This window comes from Corylus avellana, chromosome 2, assembly GCF_965113065.1.
Source record: "Corylus avellana chromosome 2, dhCorAvel1.hap1.2, whole genome shotgun sequence".
Lineage (NCBI taxonomy): Eukaryota > Viridiplantae > Streptophyta > Magnoliopsida > Fagales > Betulaceae > Corylus > Corylus avellana.
In genome coordinates, this window is record NC_142491.1 from 9,643,222 (window position 1) to 9,666,403 (window position 23,182).

General features: G+C 35.1%; 1 protein-coding gene and 1 long non-coding RNA gene across 4 annotated transcripts; one reads left to right on the forward strand and one right to left on the reverse strand.

Annotated features, from left to right (window-relative positions):
• The first annotated feature begins 1,931 nt into the window (after positions 1-1,931).
• LOC148587282 (uncharacterized) lies at positions 1,932-3,559 on the forward strand. Its single transcript, XR_015911547.1, has 2 exons — positions 1,932-2,452; positions 2,622-3,559. It is a non-coding gene; the product is annotated as an uncharacterized LOC148587282 (long non-coding RNA).
• Positions 3,560-8,358: 4,799 nt separating this feature from the next.
• On the reverse strand, positions 8,359-22,073 carry LOC132172371 (uncharacterized). 3 transcript variants are annotated; one of them, XM_088513246.1, is made up of 10 exons: positions 21,941-22,073; positions 20,008-20,336; positions 19,643-19,927; positions 19,307-19,567; positions 17,736-18,149; positions 17,388-17,537; positions 17,025-17,126; positions 15,963-16,008; positions 10,645-11,035; positions 8,359-9,082 (listed from the first exon to the last, which is right to left on the reverse strand). In XM_088513246.1, the coding sequence occupies exons 2-10, from the start codon at positions 20,327-20,329 to the stop codon at positions 8,441-8,443; spliced, it is 2,613 nt and encodes an 870-aa protein (XP_088369372.1). In that variant the 5' UTR covers positions 20,330-20,336; positions 21,941-22,073; the 3' UTR covers positions 8,359-8,440. The 3 variants fall into 3 exon arrangements, with proteins under 3 accessions (XP_088369372.1, XP_088369373.1, XP_088369371.1); XM_088513247.1 differs by lacking the exon at positions 21,941-22,073 and having other exon boundaries at positions 8,359-8,598; positions 8,698-9,082; positions 20,008-20,391; XM_088513245.1 differs by lacking the exon at positions 21,941-22,073 and having other exon boundaries at positions 20,008-20,390.
• Positions 22,074-23,182: the final 1,109 nt, after the last annotated feature.

Below are 23,182 nucleotides of genomic sequence, written 5' to 3' on the forward strand. Positions count from 1 at the left end.
TCACCGTTGTTTCATTCATGTGTCAATATATGGAACACATGGAATCTTTCTTGCTTTGCAAAAAGCAAATGTGTCGTCTGCTTCTTACTTCCAAAAAATGGTATGAACTTTCTGTTACCAAAAAAAAAAAAAAAAAATGGTATGAACTTTTACATGTATGTTAGAGCTAAAGAAGGTAATATTTATTAGTGGATGATTACTAAAAGAAGACCAAATTTAAACAATAGTAACCTACCTTGAAATCTCTCCTAATATTTAGAGTTGTTAAATTACCACTTATTCCAAAAGCTTACGTTTATAGGAAGACGTAAATTTAATCACTTAATCATTAGTTTAACACTCCTCCCACGTGTGGGCTCAAACTTCTTTTTAATAGGTGAGGCCCAATACGTAAAATATTTAATTTAAATAAGAGTAAATTGAAGGAGTCAAAGTTTAATCTCAAGACCCTTGGCTCTGATACCATGTTAAATCAACAGTTAAAAAAAAAATTAAGGATAATTTCGGTAAAAAAAAATTTAAAATATTTTAGTAGTTGATAAATTCCAAGTGAGTTGTAGTTTGAAAAACATGTAAAATTTGGGTGATAATTTAAAGGGTAAAATATATATTTTACCAAAAAAAAAGTACAAAACATAAAAAGGAGGTCGGGAGGGGGTGATAAGCTATTTATTTGAGTTAACTTATTTATTACACTTATTTTATAGGGGTTGACATCACATATTTTAAATAACTTTTGATGCCATGTATTAGAACAACAAAATAAAACACTTATAAAACACATTACTTCAACGAATGTAAAATAATTGTAAAAAATGAGTGTGACAACTAACCTTACTTCTATCAAACTATGTGTTGTCATGTAATGATATGAGTTATTTTAATGAATTTGGTGAAGAATTAAACAGTTACAATAAGATAAGCATATGAGACAAAAATGTCCAATTCTGATTAAACAACCATAAAAGTTGAACGAATTTGGCATGGGTAAAAAAGAAAATACTGACTTTCGGGCTGAGTGCTGTGATCTTATCTTAATTTTTCAACAATCGGTCAAATATTCAGCAATTCTTTACACAATGGATGGGAAGCAGTAGTTTCCAGTAAAGCTAGCTCTTTATATGGGATATTCATGGTGGCTTTCTTTACTTTTCGTAAAGCATTGTGTACTTTAATCTTTTTATAATAGAGCGGGAGAGAGAGAGGGGAAAAGAGAGAGGACAGCAGATATTATTATCAGTGAGAAAAAGAGAGAAGAGACAGCAGATGAGTGTGACATTTAAAAGGAGGAGAGGAGCTCTCCTCTCCTGTGCTCAAGCACTGAAGAGTAATGAAGACCTTTCTTGGCAGCAGCATTTGCAGGTTCTTTATTCTTCATCTTTCATTTCATATATTCTACTCCTGGTTTTAGAACACACATATGTCTTCTCTCTTCAATCCTATACTTTTTGAACTCATAGACTTTGATGTTATATGAACTCTGTATTTGTAGTCCTAGAAGACTAATTGCATGATTTTTATATTGTAGTGGGTTTATACCAAAATAAAGGTGCAAAAGATGACCTTTAATAGGCACTAGAAGACTAGCTAATTGCATGATTTTTAAGTGTTTTTTTTTATAAACAATAATAGAGTACTCAGGTGTGCTACTATGTCTATAACACTAGGTTTGATCTTCACCAAACCTAGATATATCAAAATTTTGATCTTCACCATGGATATATCAAAATTGGAAACCGTTGCGAATTGTGCATGCTATTGAAATTGCTTTGTGCTAAAAAAAAAAAAAAAAAAATTTAGACCTTTGAATTACTGTAGAGATTGAGAAGACTTTTCTCAAAATTCAAACACTCCCAATTTACACATCTGAATGAGTAATGCTTGGCGCAATGGAAAAATCCAGAGGAAATCCGGAGCTACCTACGTGGCCGTAGTTAAGCCAACTACAGTTAGGTTTTTTTATTATTTTGTTTTTTAAAGAAAGGATACTCAGAAGACGCTCTCTCTCCTTCCCTCCCTCCCTCGCTCTCAGACGCTCTCTCTCTCCCTCACAGATGCTCTCTCTCTTTCCCTCTTTGAGCTCTCTCTCTCAGACGGTGACGGTGAAACTCACTGGTGTCGGTTGACTGGGTTCGGAAACGAAAGTGGTTTGGGTCCGATGGAGGTTTTGCTTAGAAGGCGCCGGCGGTTTGGCTCTCTCTATCACAGATGCTCTCTCTCTCTCTCTCTCTTTGAGCTCTCTCTCTCTCAGACGGTGTTAGTGATACTCACCAGCGTCGGTTGACTGGGTTCGGAAACGAAGTTGGTTTGGGTCCGACGGAGGTTTTGCTCTGAAGACGCCGGTGGTTTGTCTCTGGTAACAATGATGGTTTGGGTTCGGTGGGGGTTTTGCTTAGAAGACGCCGGCGATTTGGCTCTAGCTCTCTCTCAGACCACTCTGTTAGATCTGGAGGTTAGGGTCCGTTAGGGGATATCGGACAGTCACTTTCCTTTTTCCATGTTTCCTTTTGGTTTTAGTTTTCCGATTTCTCTTTATTATCCTTTGAGCTTTAAATAGAGGCTGTTTACTTCTCCAGTGTGAACTTTGGTTTATGCTGCTTACTTATCCTACTTTATTGCAGGTGGGGATGAAGGGCGAGCAGCTGGTTTGTCTTCAATGGATTCTTCACGGCGGAGAATATCAGGACCAGCTTTAAACCTTTGAAATTTTTCGAGGCAGAGAAGTCCAGTTGCTATTGTCTGTTAAAAGAAGTTGTTTGATTATATGCAGATCTTCTGTGGCTACAATTTGATGTCTCCTAGTTTCTCAATTATTTTTTGTTTTCTCATCAAACGTTTTCAAGATTTTTTTTTTGTTGATGATTAGATTGCTGTCAACGTAGGAGATTGAGATCCCAATCTTCGTAGCTTTTGTGCATGCCTATTTGCTCGTTTTAGATCTAAATAAATGAACCAAATGATATTAGATCTAAATAAATTAACCAAAATGACCATGTTTGGATAGAATGGAATTATAGTTTCAGTCCCTTGAAAAGTTGAAAACACCAACAAAGAAGGAAGATAAAAAAAGCGATAGATTTTGTTGATTTCTCTGTTTGAGTTTTAGAGTTGTACCAGCAAAAGTCATTTGCTTAGCTAGCCTTTGGTTTGCTCTCTAGTGTTTAAAAACTTGGTTTTGATCTAGATGTTTGTTGGTTGCTCTGTTTTTGGCTTACTCTTGATTTGGTAAGTTTTTTTTTTCCCTGGGTTTTTGTTTTGATTTTCTTATACTACTGCGTGTTTTGCAAGTCATTGACTTGTTTGCAGAGATATTGACAGAAGTACTTAGAAGAGAGAAGACAACACATTTTGCAGAGATATGGAGTATTCAGAAGAGAGAAGCCAAATCCTAAAGCATTTAGAAAGAAGAGAATGCAACATTTTTTTATTTTTTTTATTTTTTATGTAATACTTATTGAGAGGTCATATTTGTAGTGGAATGGAGGTCAATTCTTGATCCAAATTTCATCCATATACAACATGCCCAACAACTTTCTAATGAATCTCTTCATTGTGTTGTTATTGACTAATTGCTTGAAATGCCAATCTTTGTAATCTGATGCATGCCAATTCCCATTAATGTACGAAGTGCACGTTTCAAATTCATTATTGACTTGATTTTTAGTTAAATTCAGAGCATAATATCAGATTGAATTTCGGCATAGACTTTTGCTACAAAGGTTCCATTCCCTCTACAAGTTTGCTGAGATACAAGCAACAAAATAAGTCACATAACTCAATCCTTATAATCCTCACAAATTAGAATTTTCAAATGGGAAATGTCAATTGGATTTGTTAGGATCATTACATTTGATTGAAACAAGTGGGGACATTCATTGATACAGCTTGTCTCAGCTGAGTCCGTTGTGAAGCTCTACCTTTGATCCCACTTCAACCTGAAAAACACACCTAAGACATCATCTATAAACACACCCAAGATTATATTTTGAGTCACTTGAATCACACTTCCTTAAATGTGAAGTGATAAAATTTTTTTTTTTAGTGATAAGGCTCTATGCACAAATAAATCACATTCATTTGTCAAATGCTTTTGTGCAATGCAATGGATATCAATAGGTGGAATCAAGATGCAAAAAAGTCAAAATTACTATAACCCCACAAGACATTGTACTTCAATGCAGCAAGGAACAAATATCAACGTGTTGAATCAAAATATCTAATTAACATCTCTATATGAGAACTACATCTACATGTTACAAGTTTCAACATGGAAAAGAATCACTCCTTTGAATATAAAGTTTTCCTGTTAGAATGAAGGAATAACCTAAAAAAACAAACATGGAAGGTAAAAGACAATTAGGTACATAGTGTAACAGAAAATTGTTTTCTCCTTTGCTATTGCTTGGGTTGCCTTTCCAATAACCACGGTGTGTCAATACTTCCATCTCTTCTACCTCCAGCAAAATAAGTGCTTTTTTTTTTTCTTTTTTTTTTTTCTTTTTTTGTAAAATTTCACGTTAAGCAAACTGCAAACACCTGCTCACAGTGGTGTAGCAACATTTATATATAATAGACACAAATGCTTGAAACCAAAGGGAATGGAGAAAGAATTGATCCAAAGGAGAATTAGTGGGAAACCTCACTTCAGTAAACTGAAGGCAGGGGAGAACACTTACCAAAACATCAAATTTCATTTCAAAATCATAACTTAAAAGCCCTAAAATTCTTACCCATTTTCGAAATCAAACAAAGCAGCCACCAATTGTAGATAAACAAACAAATCCAAACCCAAATTAAAACAAAAACCGAAGCAAACCCATTTAGGCAATTAAATCATAAATAAAGAAAAACCTAATCTTCATATAAAGGAAAAACCCATTTTCTTGCATTTACATGGGGAAAAAACTTGGTGGTTGAAGTGAGTTGGGTTGATTTTCTGTGGGTTTGTTTTGATCTTTCCTTTGATTTTTTTTGTGAACTGAATGGGAAGCAAAAACTTTTCCTTTGGACCAAAATTTTCCAACCAATTCAGTGAAGCAAAATAGAACTAGTGGAGCAAAAGAAACCCAGCCCCCCAAACTTGCCCATTCGGCCATGGCAGAAAGAACAGAAAGTTTCTCCCCATGCCCAATCGGTGCTCAACCGAAATACAAAGGAAAAAGCAAACCATAACTAACTAAAATTTCATATCCATTTTCAATTTAGCAAACAACCCAAAGAAAACCTATTCAGTTCTTATAAAAAATCAAAGGAAAGATCAAAACAAAACCCACAGAAAATCAACCCAACTCACTTCAACCACCAATTTTTCGCCCATTCAAACAAAGCATAATAATATGATAACTTCAACAATTAAAAGAGAAGATAAGCTCACCCAGCAAAACCTCCGTCGAACCCAAACCCACCTTCGTTTCCGAACCCAGTCAACCGACGCCGGTGAGTTTCACCGTCACCGTCACCGTTTGAGAGAGAGACCTCAAAGAGGGAAAGAGAAAGAGAGCATCTGTGAGGGAGAGAGAGAGCCAAACCGCCGGCGTCTTCTGAGCAAAACCTCAGTCGCACCCAAACCACTTTCGTTTCCGAACCCAGTGAACCAACGCCAGTAAGTTTCACCGTCACCGTTTGAGAGAGAGAGAGGGAAAAAGAGGGAAAAGAGAGAGAGAGAGAGAGAGAGAGAGAGAGAGAGAGAGAGACAGAGCATCTGTGAGGGAGAGAGCATCTGAGAGCGACGGAAGGAGGGAAGGAAGGAGAGAGAACGTCTTCCGAGTGTCTTTTCATTGAAAAACAAAATAATAAAAAAACCTAACTGTAGTTGGTTTAACTATAGCCACGTAGGCAACTCCGGATTTCCCTCGGATTTTCCCATTGCGCCAAGCATTACTCTAGCGGTTAATACGGTTAAGCGGTTATAGCGGTTAGCGGTTAGAGGGCAGTTTTTAACCGCCCGCCTTTGTACCCCTAGAGCCAACCATCCATGGACCGAGGCAATAATATTTTAGCCCATTTATATGTTTTTTTTTTTTTTTTTAATCGGCACTGTATTGACTATACTTAGATGACTGTTAAGGCCATTGTATTTTATTTCCTTGTTTTAATTTTGTTTTATTCTTTGTTTTCATGTATTCCTCATAGAGTAATGCTTGGGTTTACCGCCCTCTAACCGCTAACCGCTATAACTGCTAAACCGTATTAACCGCTATAACCGCCTAGCAGTTAGCGGTTATTGGGTTTACTAACCGTAACCGCTAACCGTCTTTTTATATAATATATTTTTATAATTATAATTATAAAAATATTTATATATATAACATAATCACTTGATCATTAAATCACAATTTTTTTAAAAAATAATTAAATCATTATTTTAGTATTAATATATTATCACTATAATTTATATGATTATATTATATCACATGAGATTGATCATTAAATCATTTGATTATATAATAACCAATTATACATATATAATATGACATAACTCATAAGTATACCAATTCATACTAATACAACAATTAAATATCTAGAGATTTATTTCCAATATATATTATAAACTTATAAGTCTATATATTTTATAAGTCTATATAAGTCTACATATGCATATGAATAATATAAATGTATAATATCAATACTTAATCATATGATTCAATGACAATTCAAATACTTTATTCAAGACTTCAAGTGAATCATATTATTAATATACAATGATGATATGATTCGTATAATATCAAATTAAGTAATTGACATTAGATTAAACAATGACCAATGTGTTACTTATAAACACAATTTAAGTATTAATGTATTATCATTATAATTTTAGTAATTTATATATTATCACTATAATTTATATGATTATATCACATGATGACTTGATCATTAAATCATATGATTATATAATAAGCCCAAATATTTGGGTCAAATATTTTTTATTTTTTTGTTTGACCCAAATATTTGGGTAAAACATTTGCAGATGAATTTGTAGTCAAAACAAAAACAAGAACAAATGTACAAATTTAGGATTGTGATCCTAAATTTTGGGTCAAATATTTTTGATTTTTCAATATGGGCTCTTTTTATAGAAATTGGGCCAAAGAAGATATTAAAAATACAAGAAAAAAAAATAAGGGTAAAAAATAAGCCCAAAAAGCCAAAAAAAAAAAAAAAAAACACAATTTTAAAAAAGCGGTTAGCGGGCGGTTATCTATTTCGCTAACCGCTAACCGGCGGTTACGGTTAGTGAAATCTACTAACCGCTAAGTCGGTTTCGGTTAGCGGTTATTGCCACTAACTGCTAACCGTAACCGCCTTTGCACCCCTAGTTGGCTACTAAGCCAAGAAAAGGGTTGTACAAAAAAAATAAGGGTTAAATACTAAATACCCCCATGGGGTTTCATTACTTTATTTTTTTCCTCTAAGGGTTTGATTTTTATCACAGGAGGTTCCTGTGGTTTTGATAATAGACAAAGTTAGTCTTCCGTCAGTTGACTTAACGGAATTCCATGTGGACCAATCAAATGTTGACACGTGGCACCTACTTAAATTTTTTTTTAATTAAATTTTTTTTTAAAAAAAAAAAAGAAAAAAAATTGGGGGTGGTTCGGCCACCCCTATCTGGCCAAGGGCCACCCCCAATTTTTTTTTTTTTTTTAAAAAAAAAAATTTAAGTAGGTGCCACGTGTAAACATTTGATTGGTCCACGTAGAATTTCATTTAGTCAACTAACGGTCAACTGACAGAGGACTAACTTGGTATATTATCAAAGCCACAGGGATCTCCTGTGATAAAAATCAAACCCTAAGGGGGAAAAAATAAAGTAATGAAACCACATAGAAGTATTTAGTATTTAACCCAAAAAATAAAGAAAAAGAAAAGGGTTGTTAAATCCCAACAATTAAATTGAGATATATAGTTGAGTATCATTTTGCTTTCTATAACAGTTTAAGGATTTAATCTTTTTTTTTTTTCTTCAAAATATTAAATTCAATTAATTTCATTTGCGTTAAGTCAAATACTATATTTCACGAAAAAATTTGACAGGAAATAGTTCAGATCTTCAAATATTTTCTTCATTTCTACTTCGAATTAAGATATGGAATTTATTCTTTTATATTAACCAATAGTTATTATTTATTTATTCTAATAACCTTTGTGGCCTAATGAAACTCCTTTTTTCTTTTGAAGGTAAAGTCCCAGGAATAGGTCGAAACTTATTTAGAGGAAATATATTGGATTAAGAAGTAGTATATCTTTTGTCAAAGTGACCAAAAAATTTAGAAAAAAAAAAAATATAGAAAGTGTAAAACAATCTAATGGATTAGCCATGAGCAACATGAGCCAGTCATCCGTCTAAGAAAATGAAAATAGAAAAATCATCACCTCCAATTGTTCGTCAAACATTACTGAACCCCAGTAAGGGTTTATATTTTTAACCATATGTATTCTTTCAGGAGCAGCATGACGATAAGGAGGTACATAATTTCGAGCGCTTCATTATTTTCTTATTGACGACACCTGGTCCGAAAGTTGAAATGGCCATCTCGACAAGAAGTGGGAATTGCATCCACACGAACAGGGAGACAGGAACACTTGCCAAACAAATGGCTGTAATGTAAATCCATGAATATTCATGTAATATAATTAAAAGAGCAGCAGAAAATGCTATCATCATGGTTGCTATTGAGAAGAAGAGAGTGGAAAGACCTATTATCATCTTGGATGGCAAGGATTTCAGGAAATCTTCTTCTAAGTAACGTGACGTAAGAATTCCCAAAAACATTAAGACTGAGGTTGAAGAAGAAAAGAGCGATATGGAATCGGATATTATGAAGAGCATAAACAGTTTGTCCTTCAAGAACATTGGGTATCCTGTATTTTGGTTATTACCGCCTGGAACGGTAAAGGCTGCAGCAAACATAATGGTGACAATAAGAGCGCCTACTACTGTACAAGAAGTTGCTGTGCTCTTCATCCATTTCTCTCCCTCTTTCACCAATTCTTTGTGGCTCTCCGTAAACAATTCTCTAGGAGTTTTACCATCTTTGTTTTTTTCTTCCTTCATGTAGCGAGGGGCAATGCTCTCCACCGCCTACATTTGTTAAACTAATCTTATAAATAAAGGCTACCAAAATATAAATAAAATTTCACGTGAGTCAATATTCATTTCATATTATGAGCGAGAATTTTATTCCTCAATGGAAGGAATAAATATAGTACTATATTAATTGAAGGTCCTTAACATAACCTATAAATAAAGAACTTTTGTATGAGAATAAATGCATAATTAGACATAATGAAAAAACTTGTCTCTAAAATTTAACTTCAGCATTTATGTTGCTAGGGATTTTGGTTTCAAATCAAGAAACAGCATGAACAAAAATGAGTAAAGGTATGTCTAAATTATTCTCCACTGCATATTCATATGAATTTATGTTTTAATAAGATGTATCACCTTCATTCACTCTCAACCGATCTCCCCCGCCCAATAACCCATTCTCTCTCCCCTCTACAACGTCGCTCAAAGTACAACTGAGTAAAGGTATGTACTACCATTCAAAGTCCTAATGTTTCCAAATCACAAATTTACTTTCCTACGTGCACCCCACATGCGTTTGTGGCATTCTATCTTGTTTCCGAATCAGATTGGGTGGAGTGGATTGGATTTTGAAGCCATTGTATGTGTATGTACTAAGTTTCATAGTTGATGTTTATATATATTAGTGTGCAGTTTTAGAAAGTTCCAAAACAATTTGTTGGAAAACTTCACTTAACTTCTCAAACTTCCATCATTTTTACAATGTCTCCCAAAATTCAAAAACTCATAATTTTGTAAAACAAACTTTAAAAAATTTGCAATCTCGCTCATCTGTTAAATACTAACGGATGGATGCGAAATTTTCAAAATGTCTTTTTATTAATAAAATTTTAATTATAATTTAAGAGTAATTTTGTAATTTTATGCAGTTTATAGGAGTATAACAACAATTTTAGTGTTTGACGTTGTAATTTAACCCCAAATCGAAATGCGAGGGGTGAGATTGCAAAAAATTAAAAATTTGAGAAATTTCAACTTGATGAAAAATATTGCAAAAGTGATAAAAGCTTAGGATTGTTAAGTGAAATTTTCTATAATTTGTTCTTTTACGGTATAATGCAAATATGACCAACTTAACTAGGTCGTGGCAAATGTTGAGCTAATCTAAAATTCCTTGTGGTGCTGGGAGATGTAGCATATTATGATACTTGGGATTTAGCTAAGTTGTGAAGATTTTGTACGAGCATTTGCTAAGTCAAATTTTAGTTGTATTTTAGGCCAAACTACGTAATAATTGTAATATAAATAAAATTAGTGAGCTCTAATAATTAGTCATTTTGAGGCATCACGTAGATGTGTTTAACGGAGTCATCATATATGGTTTTAGAATCAATATAGTAATGCTCTATGGACAATGGTACTGTACCGCATCATATTTAGCATGAACCTTTAAAATGGCCTCAAGCATTTGTATGGGAGAGATAATGATACCTTGGATTAGATTGTACGGGTTTTGTATTTAGGGGTACATTAATATTGACTTGTCCTATGTATACCACAAACAAGATTAATATAAAGTGAAAATGTACAAGAAAATTATAAAGTGAGGGAAGTACCTTATACCATTGTAGTTCGCTTTGCATTTGAAAAGCTGCACCAGCGGTACGATTAACCAAAGTGGAAGGTGGTAGCTTTCCCGTCATCTGTAATATGTTATTGCCTTGTTTATCATAGCCATATACTAGATTATTATTATTCTCAACCCTACACATAAGGCTAAATATTTCAGCTTGACGATGAAGGATAGCTGCCCATAATGCATTTGGAAAACGTCCATCACCACTCTCGCTCCAGTTAAGTACTTGTGGACTTTCTTTGGCTATTTTATCAACAAATTTTAAAATCCCATTCTCGATAACATAGAAGATGGCATCAGAACCTTTACTGTCCTTCCATTTTTTATGACTTGACTTTGAAAACTGCTTGCACATGCTGCCCAGAAGTTCATTGCACCACAAAAAAAACAAGGTTTAGCGACATGGTTATTTGGGGCATTTTTGGCCAAAAAAATGTCCCTATTGATTTCGCAACGCTTGATTAGGGGCACTTGGGACACGTCGGTTTTTATGGCGACTAGAATTTAAGATTGAGACGTTTTTTTTACTAAAGAGCGCCTCAAAAAGGGGATGTTTGGAACAAAGCGCCCCCTTTTTTAAAAGGGGGCGCTTAGTTGTGAAAAATGCCCCCTTTTTTAAATAGGGACGCTTCCTAGGCAAGCGCCCCCTTTTTTAAATGGGGGCGCTTCCTAGGCAAGCGCCTCCTTTTTTAAATGGGGGCGCTTTCTAGGCAAGCGCCCCCGTTTTTAAATGGGGGCGCTTCCCCTCATTCTAAAATTGGGGCGCTTGATTAGGAAGCGCCCCCGTTTTTAAATGGGGGCGCTTCCTAGGCAAACGCCCCCATTTAAAAAAGGGGGCGCTTCCTAATCAAGCGCCCCAATTTTAGAATGAGGTCGCTTCCTAGGCAAGCGCCCCCTTTTTTAAAAGGGGTCGCTTGCCTAGGAAGCGCCCATTTTTTAAATGGGGGCGCTTGCCTAGGAAGCGCCCCTTTTTTAAATGGGGGCACTTGCCTAGGAAGCGCCCTCATTATAAAAATGGAGCGCTCAGGTGGGCAAGGGGGCGCTTGCGTGTAAAGGGCCCCTATTTCTAATGGGAGCACTTCCACACCGCATAGCGCCTCCAATAATTAATATATAAAGAAAATATTTTTCCCATGCAATCCATATATATTTTTTTTATTCTCCTGATATACAATACGCAATACAATATTGTATTGCGTATTTTCTCCATAAATATTGAATTAATCCATAAATATTTTCTCCATTCATCAATCTCAAACAATCTTTTATATATATATATCTCACAATACATATTTAATCCATATATACAATCTCATATCTCATAAGACATCTAAATCCAAAATGATGATGTCATAAACACAAAGAGTACCACATCTTAAAGAGTTAACAAAAATTGTACCATACATATGAAATAAAATAACCAAAACGATATCATAAACACAAAGTGTACCACCTCTTAAAAGAGTTCACAAAAATTATATATTGCTCGTAAACGGCCAGTGTATTCTACATTCTCCATGACCTTGGCATAAGCGTCATCAGTTGCCCAATTTATTCATCCATGTGTCAAGCTTGAGCTTACTGCAATGTCTTGTGAACTCAGAGCCCTCATCTTCTCCTATATTTATATAGAATATGGAATAGTGTTACGCATGAACTAATCGACTCATAAAGACTTACAATATTATAGTGTTTTTGAAAAAATAAACACATGCATACACAAATTAAATATACAAGTTAATCACATACAACTTTGTCCTCAATGTCTGTATTGAGGAAACTGCTATGTTACATGGTGAAATGCTTAGAATTTAATTTTTTGGAGCAGATAACTTTTTGGGAGGCATGTCTTACTCTTACTGATTATTATTTAAGACACCTTTTCCTTAGATTGCAACATTGATGATTAGCTAAGAGTTTAGATTTGCTTTATTTGGTTTTGACTCTAAAATAAATTTTCTTTACTGTTTTACCTAGTGCCCATAAACAAATTTCAAAATGATACAATAGTCAAAATTTAGCAGTAGAATGGGACTTCAATGGAGTAGATCACTATTGATGATGCTATATATTTTTCTACCCTTTCAACACATCCGTGCAAAGTATTTTCCCCTAATGAAAATATTATTTGATCTCAAATTTCTACCTAGTATGTGTGAGAAGATTTTTATTAGTTGAAAGTGGCACCTTAATTATCATGAGAAAAATACTTTAAAACTTATTTTTTTTCGAAAATCAGATGATTGACTAATAATTTCCTGATGATAAGATAAATTTTATGGCAAAGATAAGATCTATCTGGTGGATAAGACAATTAAAATTCAAAAAATGACACCAATCTCGACGAGTAATTTTTGATAGTAAAGCAGACTATTCTGGTACTATCAATGAAGAGGAAAAACAAGGAAACATGCTAATAAAGGATAAGGAAAAACAATAAAAAAAAAAAAAATTTTTTAAAAAAGAAGAAGGTATTACGAACGAACTGTACAGTGAAATCAAAACTGAATTAAATTTGAAAGAACACTACAAGACAACCACGGAGATTCTTCAAAATTGTGATTGCTGCATTCAACAAACCAACTACACCCTAAAAGCAGAGAAAAATTTGCTGAATTTAAAATCTCTAATTCTCCTAAAAATTATAATACATCAAAAATTTGACTATTAGAATCCCAAATCGACAACTTAAAGAGACAGCAGATACAAAGAAAAACAGAGACAGAGAGAGACTCACTAGTACAAGAACGTAGAGAGAGGCAGGCTGGTTTCGACTGGAGAAGATGGCCTGTGGGTTGGCCAACCGTGCGGGTCACTGGGCGCCAGAGAGAAAGATAGGAAAATCGAGATTGAGAGAGGGGCAACTGGCGCTGTAGAGAGAGATATGGATCGATATATATTGAGGGAGAGGGGAGAGGCTAGGGATCAAAAATATATATCAGGATATATATATATATATCCTGATGCAAAGAGGGGGGACTGGCGGGCCGCGCGGGGAGAGGTTAGGGAAAATATATATTGAGGGAGAAATTAAGTCTTAGAGCGGGAGCTGAGGAATCAAAAGGAAAATTAAGTTCCCGCTCGCAAAAACAAAAAATATAAATATATTAAAATTAAAAAACACTTATAAATTTATTTATAAAAATAAAAAGTAAATACAAAAATTAAAATACATTTAAAAGAGACTTAAACTAAAAAATATATAAATGCAAAATCAGTTAATGTGGTTGTCTAGATTAAAAATTCATCTATGTGATATAAAAACAAAAATAATACTAATTCAGAAATTATCGGGATAGGCCACAATAATAATTTAATTCCTGTAATCAATTAAATTCTGTCAAAGTAGTTAACGGATTCCATTAGTGTATCACATCATTACCAATCGATACATGTCATTCTTATTTAAAAGTAAATAAATATATTAAATATATAAATTAATTTTAATATTAAAAAAAAAATGAGGGCAGGGATCGGAGGGGGTGGCCAACGAGCCACCCCCAGAAATGGCCGGAAGTGGCGTGCGGCCACCCCTAGCCACCATGGGGTGGCCCGCATCCCACCCCTTAGGTGGGGGTGGCCTTTGGGCCATCGTTGATTAATTTGGTTGGGGGTTGGGGGTGGTGCACGGCCACCCCCAGCAAAATCTGGGAGTGGCTCGATGGCCACCCCAGCTGCGGAGTGACACGCAAGGCACCCCAAGGTGGCCAAGGGTGGCTGCGCGCCACCCCAATGGGTCGGGGGTGGCAGCGAGCCACCAGGATGGCTCCTTGGCCACCCCTTCCCCCAAAGGGGGTGGCTACCAACCGGCAACCAACCCATATTTTTTTTCAAAAAATAATAATAATTTGTAAATTTTATGGGTGTTAATTATTATTTCCCCCCAATGAACTACGACCACTCGATTACCATATACCCCTATATACTACCAACTTTACATTACAACCCCGACCATCAAATTAAACTATATCCTTTCGCTACTAAAACCCACATTCCGTCGGTTAAGGTTGTTTAGTTGGACGGGATCAACCGGCCATCACGTACGTGCGACTAGTTCATAGGTAGGGATTCGGTGGTGAGTGGGTGAGCGTTGGGTTAGAATTAATGAAAAATTTCATAAGATTTATTTGAATTAAAGATACTGTACAGGGAGAGGGAAAATATTGAAGGGAAAAGTATTAGGTGAGAGCTAAGGAATCATAGGTGAGCTTAATTTTTCCTAGGGAAAATTAAACTCGCGCACTAACAAAAATAATTTCAGTGCGCCTACTATCCAGGTGCCCTTATTTAAGTGCGCCGGCTGGCAAGCATCCCTAATTAGGGGCGCCTGCCAGCTAGGCACCCTTAACAAAGGGTGCCTAGTTGGCAGGCGCCTCTAATTAAGGGTGCCTAGATGGCAAACTCCCCTAATTAAGGGTGCTTGCCAGCCAGGTGCACTTAATTAAGGGCACCTAGCTGGCAGGCGCCCCTAATTAAGGGCTCCTAAATGGCAAGCGCCCCTAATTAAGGGCACCTAGATGGCAAGCGCCCCTAATTTAGGGCGCTTGCCAGCCAGGTGCACTTAATTAAGGGTGCCTAGCTGGCAGGCGCCCCTAATTAAGGGCGCTTGGATAACAGGCGTTTCGAATTAAGAGCGCTTGCAAGCCAGGTGCCCATAATTAGGGGCGCTTGCTAGCCAAGCGCACTTAATTAAGGGCGCTTGCCAGCCAAATGCACTTAATTAAGTGCACCTAGATGGCAGGTGTCCCTAATTAAGGGCGCCTGGATAGTAGGCGTCCCGAATTAAGGGTGCTTGCCAGCCAGGCACACTTAATTAAGGGCGCCTGAATAGTAAGCGTCCCGAATTAAGGGCGCCTGGATAGTAGGCGTCCCGAATTAAGGGCGCTTCCCAACTAGGCGCCGTTAATTAGGGGCGCTTCCCAGCCAGGCGCACTTAATTAAGGGCGCCTATTTAGCAGTCGGCCCTAATTAAGGGCGCCTGGATAGCAGGCGTCTCGAATTAGGGGCGCTTGCCAGCCAGACGCACTTAATTAGGGGCGCCTACCAGCTAGGCGCCCCTAATTAAGGGCGCCTAGATAGCAGGCGTCCTGAATTAAGGGCGGTTGCCAGCCAAGCGCACTTTATTAACTAAATTGGGGCATGTCTTATTGGAATGTCCCGAATTAAGGAGACGTTTTTCTGCGCAGGCGTTGCTAATTTTATTTTGTGTCGTTTACACAATAAAACGTCCCTATAAGGGGATGTTTTATTAAACCGCCTCTATTCCAAGCGTTACTAAACCTTGTTTTTTTTGTAGTGTTGGCTTGGACATGGATCAACTTCATGTCATATAAATCCTTGATTCCTTTGTCAATAATGAAATCAATGCCAATTTAACTATATTAAACTATAAATAAAATAGACAAATAAAAAAATTCAAAAAATTAATAAAAAAATTAATCAAGTGGATGCAATTCCCTTTCTTTGTATTTGCTCAAAAAAAAAAAAAATGTATGCCAATTTAACGGTCTCAGTGGAAGTTAGTTAGAGGGGAAATCAAATATTCGATGAATAAGAATAGAAGAAAAAAAAAAAAAAATTAGTTGAATTCCAGCTTGCAAAGTCACATCTTCTGACCAATTTCACTTTCCAATGCATCATTCATTTGAATCATTTCCTTACTTTAATTTTCCTTCTCAATGCATCGATCACAGAGTTTATCTCTTCTATCTCGTATCTTTCTTCTCAACTCTACAGTCTACACTACATCATCTACAAGACTACAACACACACCTTTATTATTATATATCTACGCTTGCGCACGCACGTAGAAGACCTTTCATTAATTAAAAATTGTTACATGGATTAAAATATTTATTGATTTATTGTATAGTGAAAGCAAGAGGAAAAGGCCTTTTTTATTCTTTTTTTTTTTTCTTTGAAATCCTTAATTTCACGAAAAGCAAAGGACAATAATTAAAGAAGCTCTCTTTTATTAATAAAATGGTTAAATTTCTTATGAAGTTAATTAAGTTGAATTCAGTCATCTAATTAATATTCTAATAAAAGTTACTTAAAAGGAACTATGATTAAAGTAATTTATGCATTTATATTGCCAACAAAGAAAGAAAGATAACTATTCAATTATTCTTAAGTCTGATAGAAGTGAATCATGGTTTTTTATTTTTTTTTGACATGTCTGCATAAGAGGGGGATGAAGATTTGAACTAGTGATCTCCGCTTCATTAGGCGTGGACCCAGCTGATTGAGCTACTTCTTGGAGAAAGTGAATCTTGGTTTTAATTATCATTTAAAGTAATTATGACGAGAAAAAAAATTAAGTTCCTTAGGGAATTAAAGAAAGTTTAGGCACCAACATACCTGATCCGAGAATTTTTACTGGATCACTTTGGCGTTTTTCCTCACTTTGATTAATGTCCAAACGAATTTCCTTGATGGCACGAGTGGGTTGAATGTATATACCTTCCAACCAAAAATATCAATGAATCTCAAGTAAGACAGTATTACAGTTCATATGTGTCTCGCATGAGCAATTTAATTTCTTTAGAGCAACACAATAGATTAAATAAATAACTAATAAATCTCTTAAATTTGGCCTTGCCCTATTGTCTATGTATATACTACCTCTCAAGGCGGAGTAGCTTGTCTACTCGGTACTTTGATGAGGCTAATTAAACCCAATAAAGTTTAAAGAAAAGCAAAGACAAAAGAGATTGTACTAACACTTGTAGATCCATCGTTTCCAAAACACCATCCGATTTTCACTCGGGAATGCAAAAGGACTAGAAACCAATGCATACAAAGGGCTGCGATCGTATATGTCCCTAGCAAGAGCCAAACTTGGACAACGCTCAATTAATTCCAAAGCAATATCTGTGGTGTTGAAAAAAAATAAATAAATAAAAAGAACAAAAAGGGAAGTATATATATTGAAAAGATTTTGAAATATCAACCGAAATAGTGGGAGTATATAGCTCCCACTATTTGATAATAGTATTTTAATGTTACCTCATCCATCCATGCCTGTAGTTAGACCAAAGTCCAACATATAATTAGACCAAGAGTTGTTACCTAAATTTTCGACGTATATAGCTCGGCAACAAATTGTAGCACCATTCTTGCGTTTTTCTGGCGTTAGATCTTCCTCTAGAGTGCGAGAATAGAAATAGCGAGCCAATTTTTTACCTCTGTAAATTGCATCAACTACAGCTGTATCCCCATATTTATCTGTTACTTCCAATTCTTGTTCCGACATTATCGCCACTAACTTCTCCACTATATGCTTATGCTTAGCTTTAACAGCAGCGTGAAGAGCCGTCCCGCCTTCTTTTGTGATTTTCAAACCTGCAGAACCGGGATGGCGCATCAGGAATTCCTCTACAGCGTTCCAATTACCACTTCGCACAACCTCTTGGAAGGACTCTTTGAAGGCCTCATGGTTCCAGTTTTGCGCAGCCTTTTGGAAGGCATTAATTTGGCTCCATTCTGAGATTAATATGTAAAAGGTGATTAATTAGAATTAGAAGCAACAAGAAGCATGCTATTGCCACGTCAAGCCATCTGATCACATGTCTGCCTACAACTTCTTTATAACAATATAGGAAACTTAATTGGAGGGAAAATTCTTATTATATTTTATCTGGACTATAATTTTTGCAGAAACTCTTGTACTAATTAATTCAAAGTTTATATATATAAAAACTCATGAGCTCACTAATTATATTTTACTAGATAATTATTCAATACCCGACCATAAAATCAGGGAGAAACAATTGTAATAAATATTTTAATAAAAAATAATTACAAAATTGTAAAATAGTATTTTTAAAATGCGAAGAGTGTAAAGCCAGTGATAGAATACAAGATGTAACAACAAAGAATCAATATAATGGCAAAAAGTGATCAACTAAACCAGATTATGAGCTTAAAACAAATTGTTTACAAAAACTTTATAGCAAGTTGCTTAGAGGCGCCACTTAAGGCCCTCAAACAGCCCAAAACACTACAAAATCTCTTTCATTAACCATGATATCACAATATCACATCATGGTTAATTATATATGTTAAATTACCATCGTATCTAAGCCCACGGTTAATAAAATCATCTTCTCTTCTAGTTCCAGTACATAGGAGTTTGTTTGCCAACCCTTTCTCTTTTCTCTCTTTCTAAAAAACTAAAAAAATTAATAAACAATTTTTTTTTTCACAATACACTAAAAAAGAAAACTCAAAACTTCATTTATCTTTATATCTCATCAAAATACTTTTTCAGGCAAAACACAAAAAACACCTCATATTATCCTCATTTCATCCCCAAAACTAATGTGACATGCATGGCTCTCATAATAATTAGTGCATAAAAATTGATTTTTTAGTTGGAGAACCACCCTACATAAATTTAGAGGATGAGAAAGTGATAATGAGATGACTAATAGAATTACTCTATGAAATACCACCAAAGCTTTCTTTGACTAACTTTTGACGGGTTACAGTTTCAGGGAGAACTTCCAAAATTTCGGTAGTTCTTTTTATTTTGTTCCTTTTTAACCCTTTGAAATTTTTTTTAATATGTATTCTCTAGCAAATTTCAATCTTATTACACATTAAAAATGTTTGAGCATGTGCATTGGAGAGAGAGAGACCTGCCAAAGTATCCCAAGCATCTTGTGCTGTACTAATCTTTTTAATAGTAGAAAATGCGTCTGTTCCACATGAAATCTGGATAACATGTAAGGCCATGAAGTTCTTTTTGCTCCAATCCTTAATAGCAGCTTTATCATCTTCTTGTCTAGAAGGTTTGTTGGTTTCTTCAACTATGTCCCAAAGATCATGGGCCATCAAATGGTCTTTTACTTGAACACTCCAATTTGCATAATTATCTTTCTCAAGTGCTTGAAGAACATCTGCATATTCAAAGTCGTCTTTGTTTGAGCATGCATGTGCATTAAAGAGAGAGAGAGAGAGAGAGAGAGAGAGACCTGAGCTAGTTGAGAGGTACTTTTTTTTTAAAGTATTCCATGCAACTTTAGCCGAACGAATCTCCCAAATCTCAAGTAATGTGTTCGGCTCGCATGAATTCTTGATCACATGTAAAGCCTTGGAATTCTTCTTACTCCAAGCATGGAAAACAATGTAGTCATCTTCTTGGTTAGGAGGTTCGGTGGTTGCTTCAACTATGTCCCAAAGATCATGGGCCATCAAATGGTCTTGTACGTGAACACTCCAATCCGCATAATTATCCTCATTAAGAACTTGAAGAAAATCTGCACTCAAAGCGGTCTTTGTTTTGAGTATGCATGTGCATTAATGTGAGAGAAAGAGAGAGATAGACAAAGAGAGAGACCTGATCTAGTATCTATAGGGAGGTATTTTTCTGCCAAAGTATTCCATGCAACTTTAGCGGAACTAATTTCCTTAATCTCAGATAATGTGTCTGGCTTGCATGAATTCTTGATCACATATAAAGCCATGGAATTCTTGTCGCTCCAAGCCTTGAAAGCAGCTTCATCATCTTCTTGCTTAGGAAGTTCTGCGGTTGCTTCAACTGTATCCCAAATATCTCGAGCCACCAAATAGGTTTGTACTCGAATACTCCAATCCACATAATTATCTGATCCACAAAGATATTCAAGAACAGCTGCATGCAATGTATCCTTTACTTTCATGTTTAATCTGTCAGTCCCCATATCCAAATAGTGTTAGGATCGAATGAATTAAAGACAATAAGAGGAAGATTGATGATAAAATATTTGTTGGGAAATACCACCTTCAAACCGTTACATGAAATGTCCTTATGGGTGAAAAGAAATATTTCTCATATATTTCGTTCTTCCTTTTTTAAGCTTTAACTCAAATTCTGGGGCAAAAAAAATCTAATAAATATAGAGTACAAAGGGTCAAAAAAGGGGAGCCATTATGCTTGCCTCTCGGACAACAATCACTTTTTCTTTAGGAGTCTGCTTGCGTCGGAGACCAAAGAACCAAAAGCATTTTTCTTCTTCTTTCTATAAGTAATTAACTTAAGTACTACTCAAGCTAGTGCAAAAATTTTATATCACGTTTGAATGAGATATTTAAGTTCAAAGTATAAATGAAAGTAATCATTTTTAAAATTAATATTATATTTTTTTCTTAAGGTCAAGAAAAATAGTTACTTTAAAATTTTCATAAAAACTTAAGCAGCTAAAACTCTAAATTCAAATTCTATATGAAAACAAATCCTACCAACGTAACCATTCTCATGGAAATTAACATTATTGTTCACATTCTCATCACTACTTTTGTTGCTCTTCTAAAAATAGTGGATTTTTTAATTATTTTCTCCTTACCTACTAAACCAAAAACCTTATAATGAGATACTTTAATTATACAAACTTAAAATTTCGCCAATCAAATCAAATTTTCTTATTTACAGGCAAGACAGAGAACACACATTTTCCTTTCTCTCTCCCTCTTATCCTGTCAAACGTCCTTCTCTCCTGAAACAAGAAGCCACTTCCCATTCCTTCTCCGGCAAACAAAATTATGCTTTATGTGTGAAATTTCAAGGAAACTTGAGAGCAAGAAATTTGAAGGGACCGAATGCATTTGAGGTACTCCTCTTTCTCTCATCGAGGAAAGTGAGTAGTTAATTACCTTCTTTACACATATCCTTTTGCTCCAAGACAAAGCAAAATCACACAAACCCTCTTTCCTCCTTCCAGATGCCATAAGCACACAAAGTGGATTTCTTGCTCTAAAGTTTTCTCTTGAAATTTCACCACTCCTCTAAGCTTAATTTTTCTGCTGGACAAGTAATACTGGGAAGTGTCTTGTCCGTAAGGGAAGAAGAAGAAAGACTTCTGAGTTAAAAACGACTAGTTTGGGTTAAAAGAAAATTGATTAAATCTGAGCCTCCAATATTTTAACAGTATCTGTGCTGTAGTGGGATTTGTAGGGAATTCTCATACTAGAAATTAAACAAATGATTTTGCCCACAAAAATAAAAGACATAGGGTGATTTATCTTTCCCATGGTAACTCTAGGAAAACCAACCGTCATATGCCTAGAAACACAACGACTTTGTAAAATAAAATTGCATCATCTCTCCCTTGGAAACTCTATAACTCCCATATAAAAATAAATAAAATAAAAAAATAAAAAACAGCAACCGTACGAACCAAAAAACACAAATCTTATTTATGTTTTAGTAATTTATGTTTTATGACTTTCATCGGCAAATTATAAAAATTACTCTCTAAAATGCGGCAGTCAAGATGTAAGAGTTGCAGAACCACCTGTAGAAGCTCGCCCGCTTCACCACCAGCAAGCTCTAGTCTCCAACCTCTTTCTGCCTCTCCGTTCGACAAGCTCTCGCACCGTTGACCCAAGTTGAAATATAGAGTGACAAACAACACCTGCAGTGAGGTATTATTGAACACCAGTACTGTAATGGGGTGTGATAGACTCCAGACAATGGATGAAAATATGAAAAAGACAAAGTCACCCCCTTTTCTTATAATTTTGAACCCATTCCAAAGAACACGTGGTGTTGTCAGAGATAAGAAGAAAAGCTATGGCTTTGTTTTATTTGTTTTTCAGTCAATGTGAATTTACTGACCTTTTTTTTCTAAAAAAAAAAAACAAAAAAAACAGTAAATCAGGTTCAATTATTTTAAAAACAGTAAATTGATCTAAATTTCCTTAATAAAGTATATGTTTGATAATATTGAGTTATTTCAGAGGTTAATAATATGTGATTGTGTGTACTTTGATGTTTTGTGAATATTAGGGATCTACAGGTATGATTAGCCTAATAATCAAAGAATATATATGAAGAGATTAGAGAATTCACATCCGGCTCAGCAACTTTTTGGTTAAGTTTTAGCCAAAACATTACCTTTATCTATTTTAACTACCCACTTTTTAAGATACATGTGGCTCAACATTTTAACATATCACTTTTATTATCTCATTTAATTATTCTTTACCTACCATTGAAATATTATTTCTCTATTCTATTTTTTTATTATTTCTTTCTTTATTTTTTATCCTTCAAACGGTCATCAACGTAGCATCATAGAAAAAGTGGAGAAAGAATGAAAGATGGCCTATTTTTTATTGAGGAGAGAGAAGATAAAATTATATTTTAATTAAGGGAGAAATAGTGGACGAATATTATATTATATATTATATGCATTGTTGAGGCAGTTGCTGATTATTGTTGCTCCTCAACAACTGTTGGGCCATTTTAGCCAGCCCAACGGTTCTCAGCATTTCGGCTCAACAAAATTGCCAATTTTGTTGATGCTACTCTTAGTATTAGCAGAGTCTAAGATAAGACAATAGTAAGAATGGGAGGAAGAAGAGATATGGCAGACGTGTGAGAAATGAGAAACGAGATAAAAAGTAGAAAAATAAAATAAAGAAATGAAAGATTAAGTGAGTGGGAGAAATGATGGAATAAAAAGAAATAAAAAGAAAAGAAATGAGAAGTGGGGAAATGGGGGAGGCAATTGGCGTGAGTTAAGGAGAAAAGA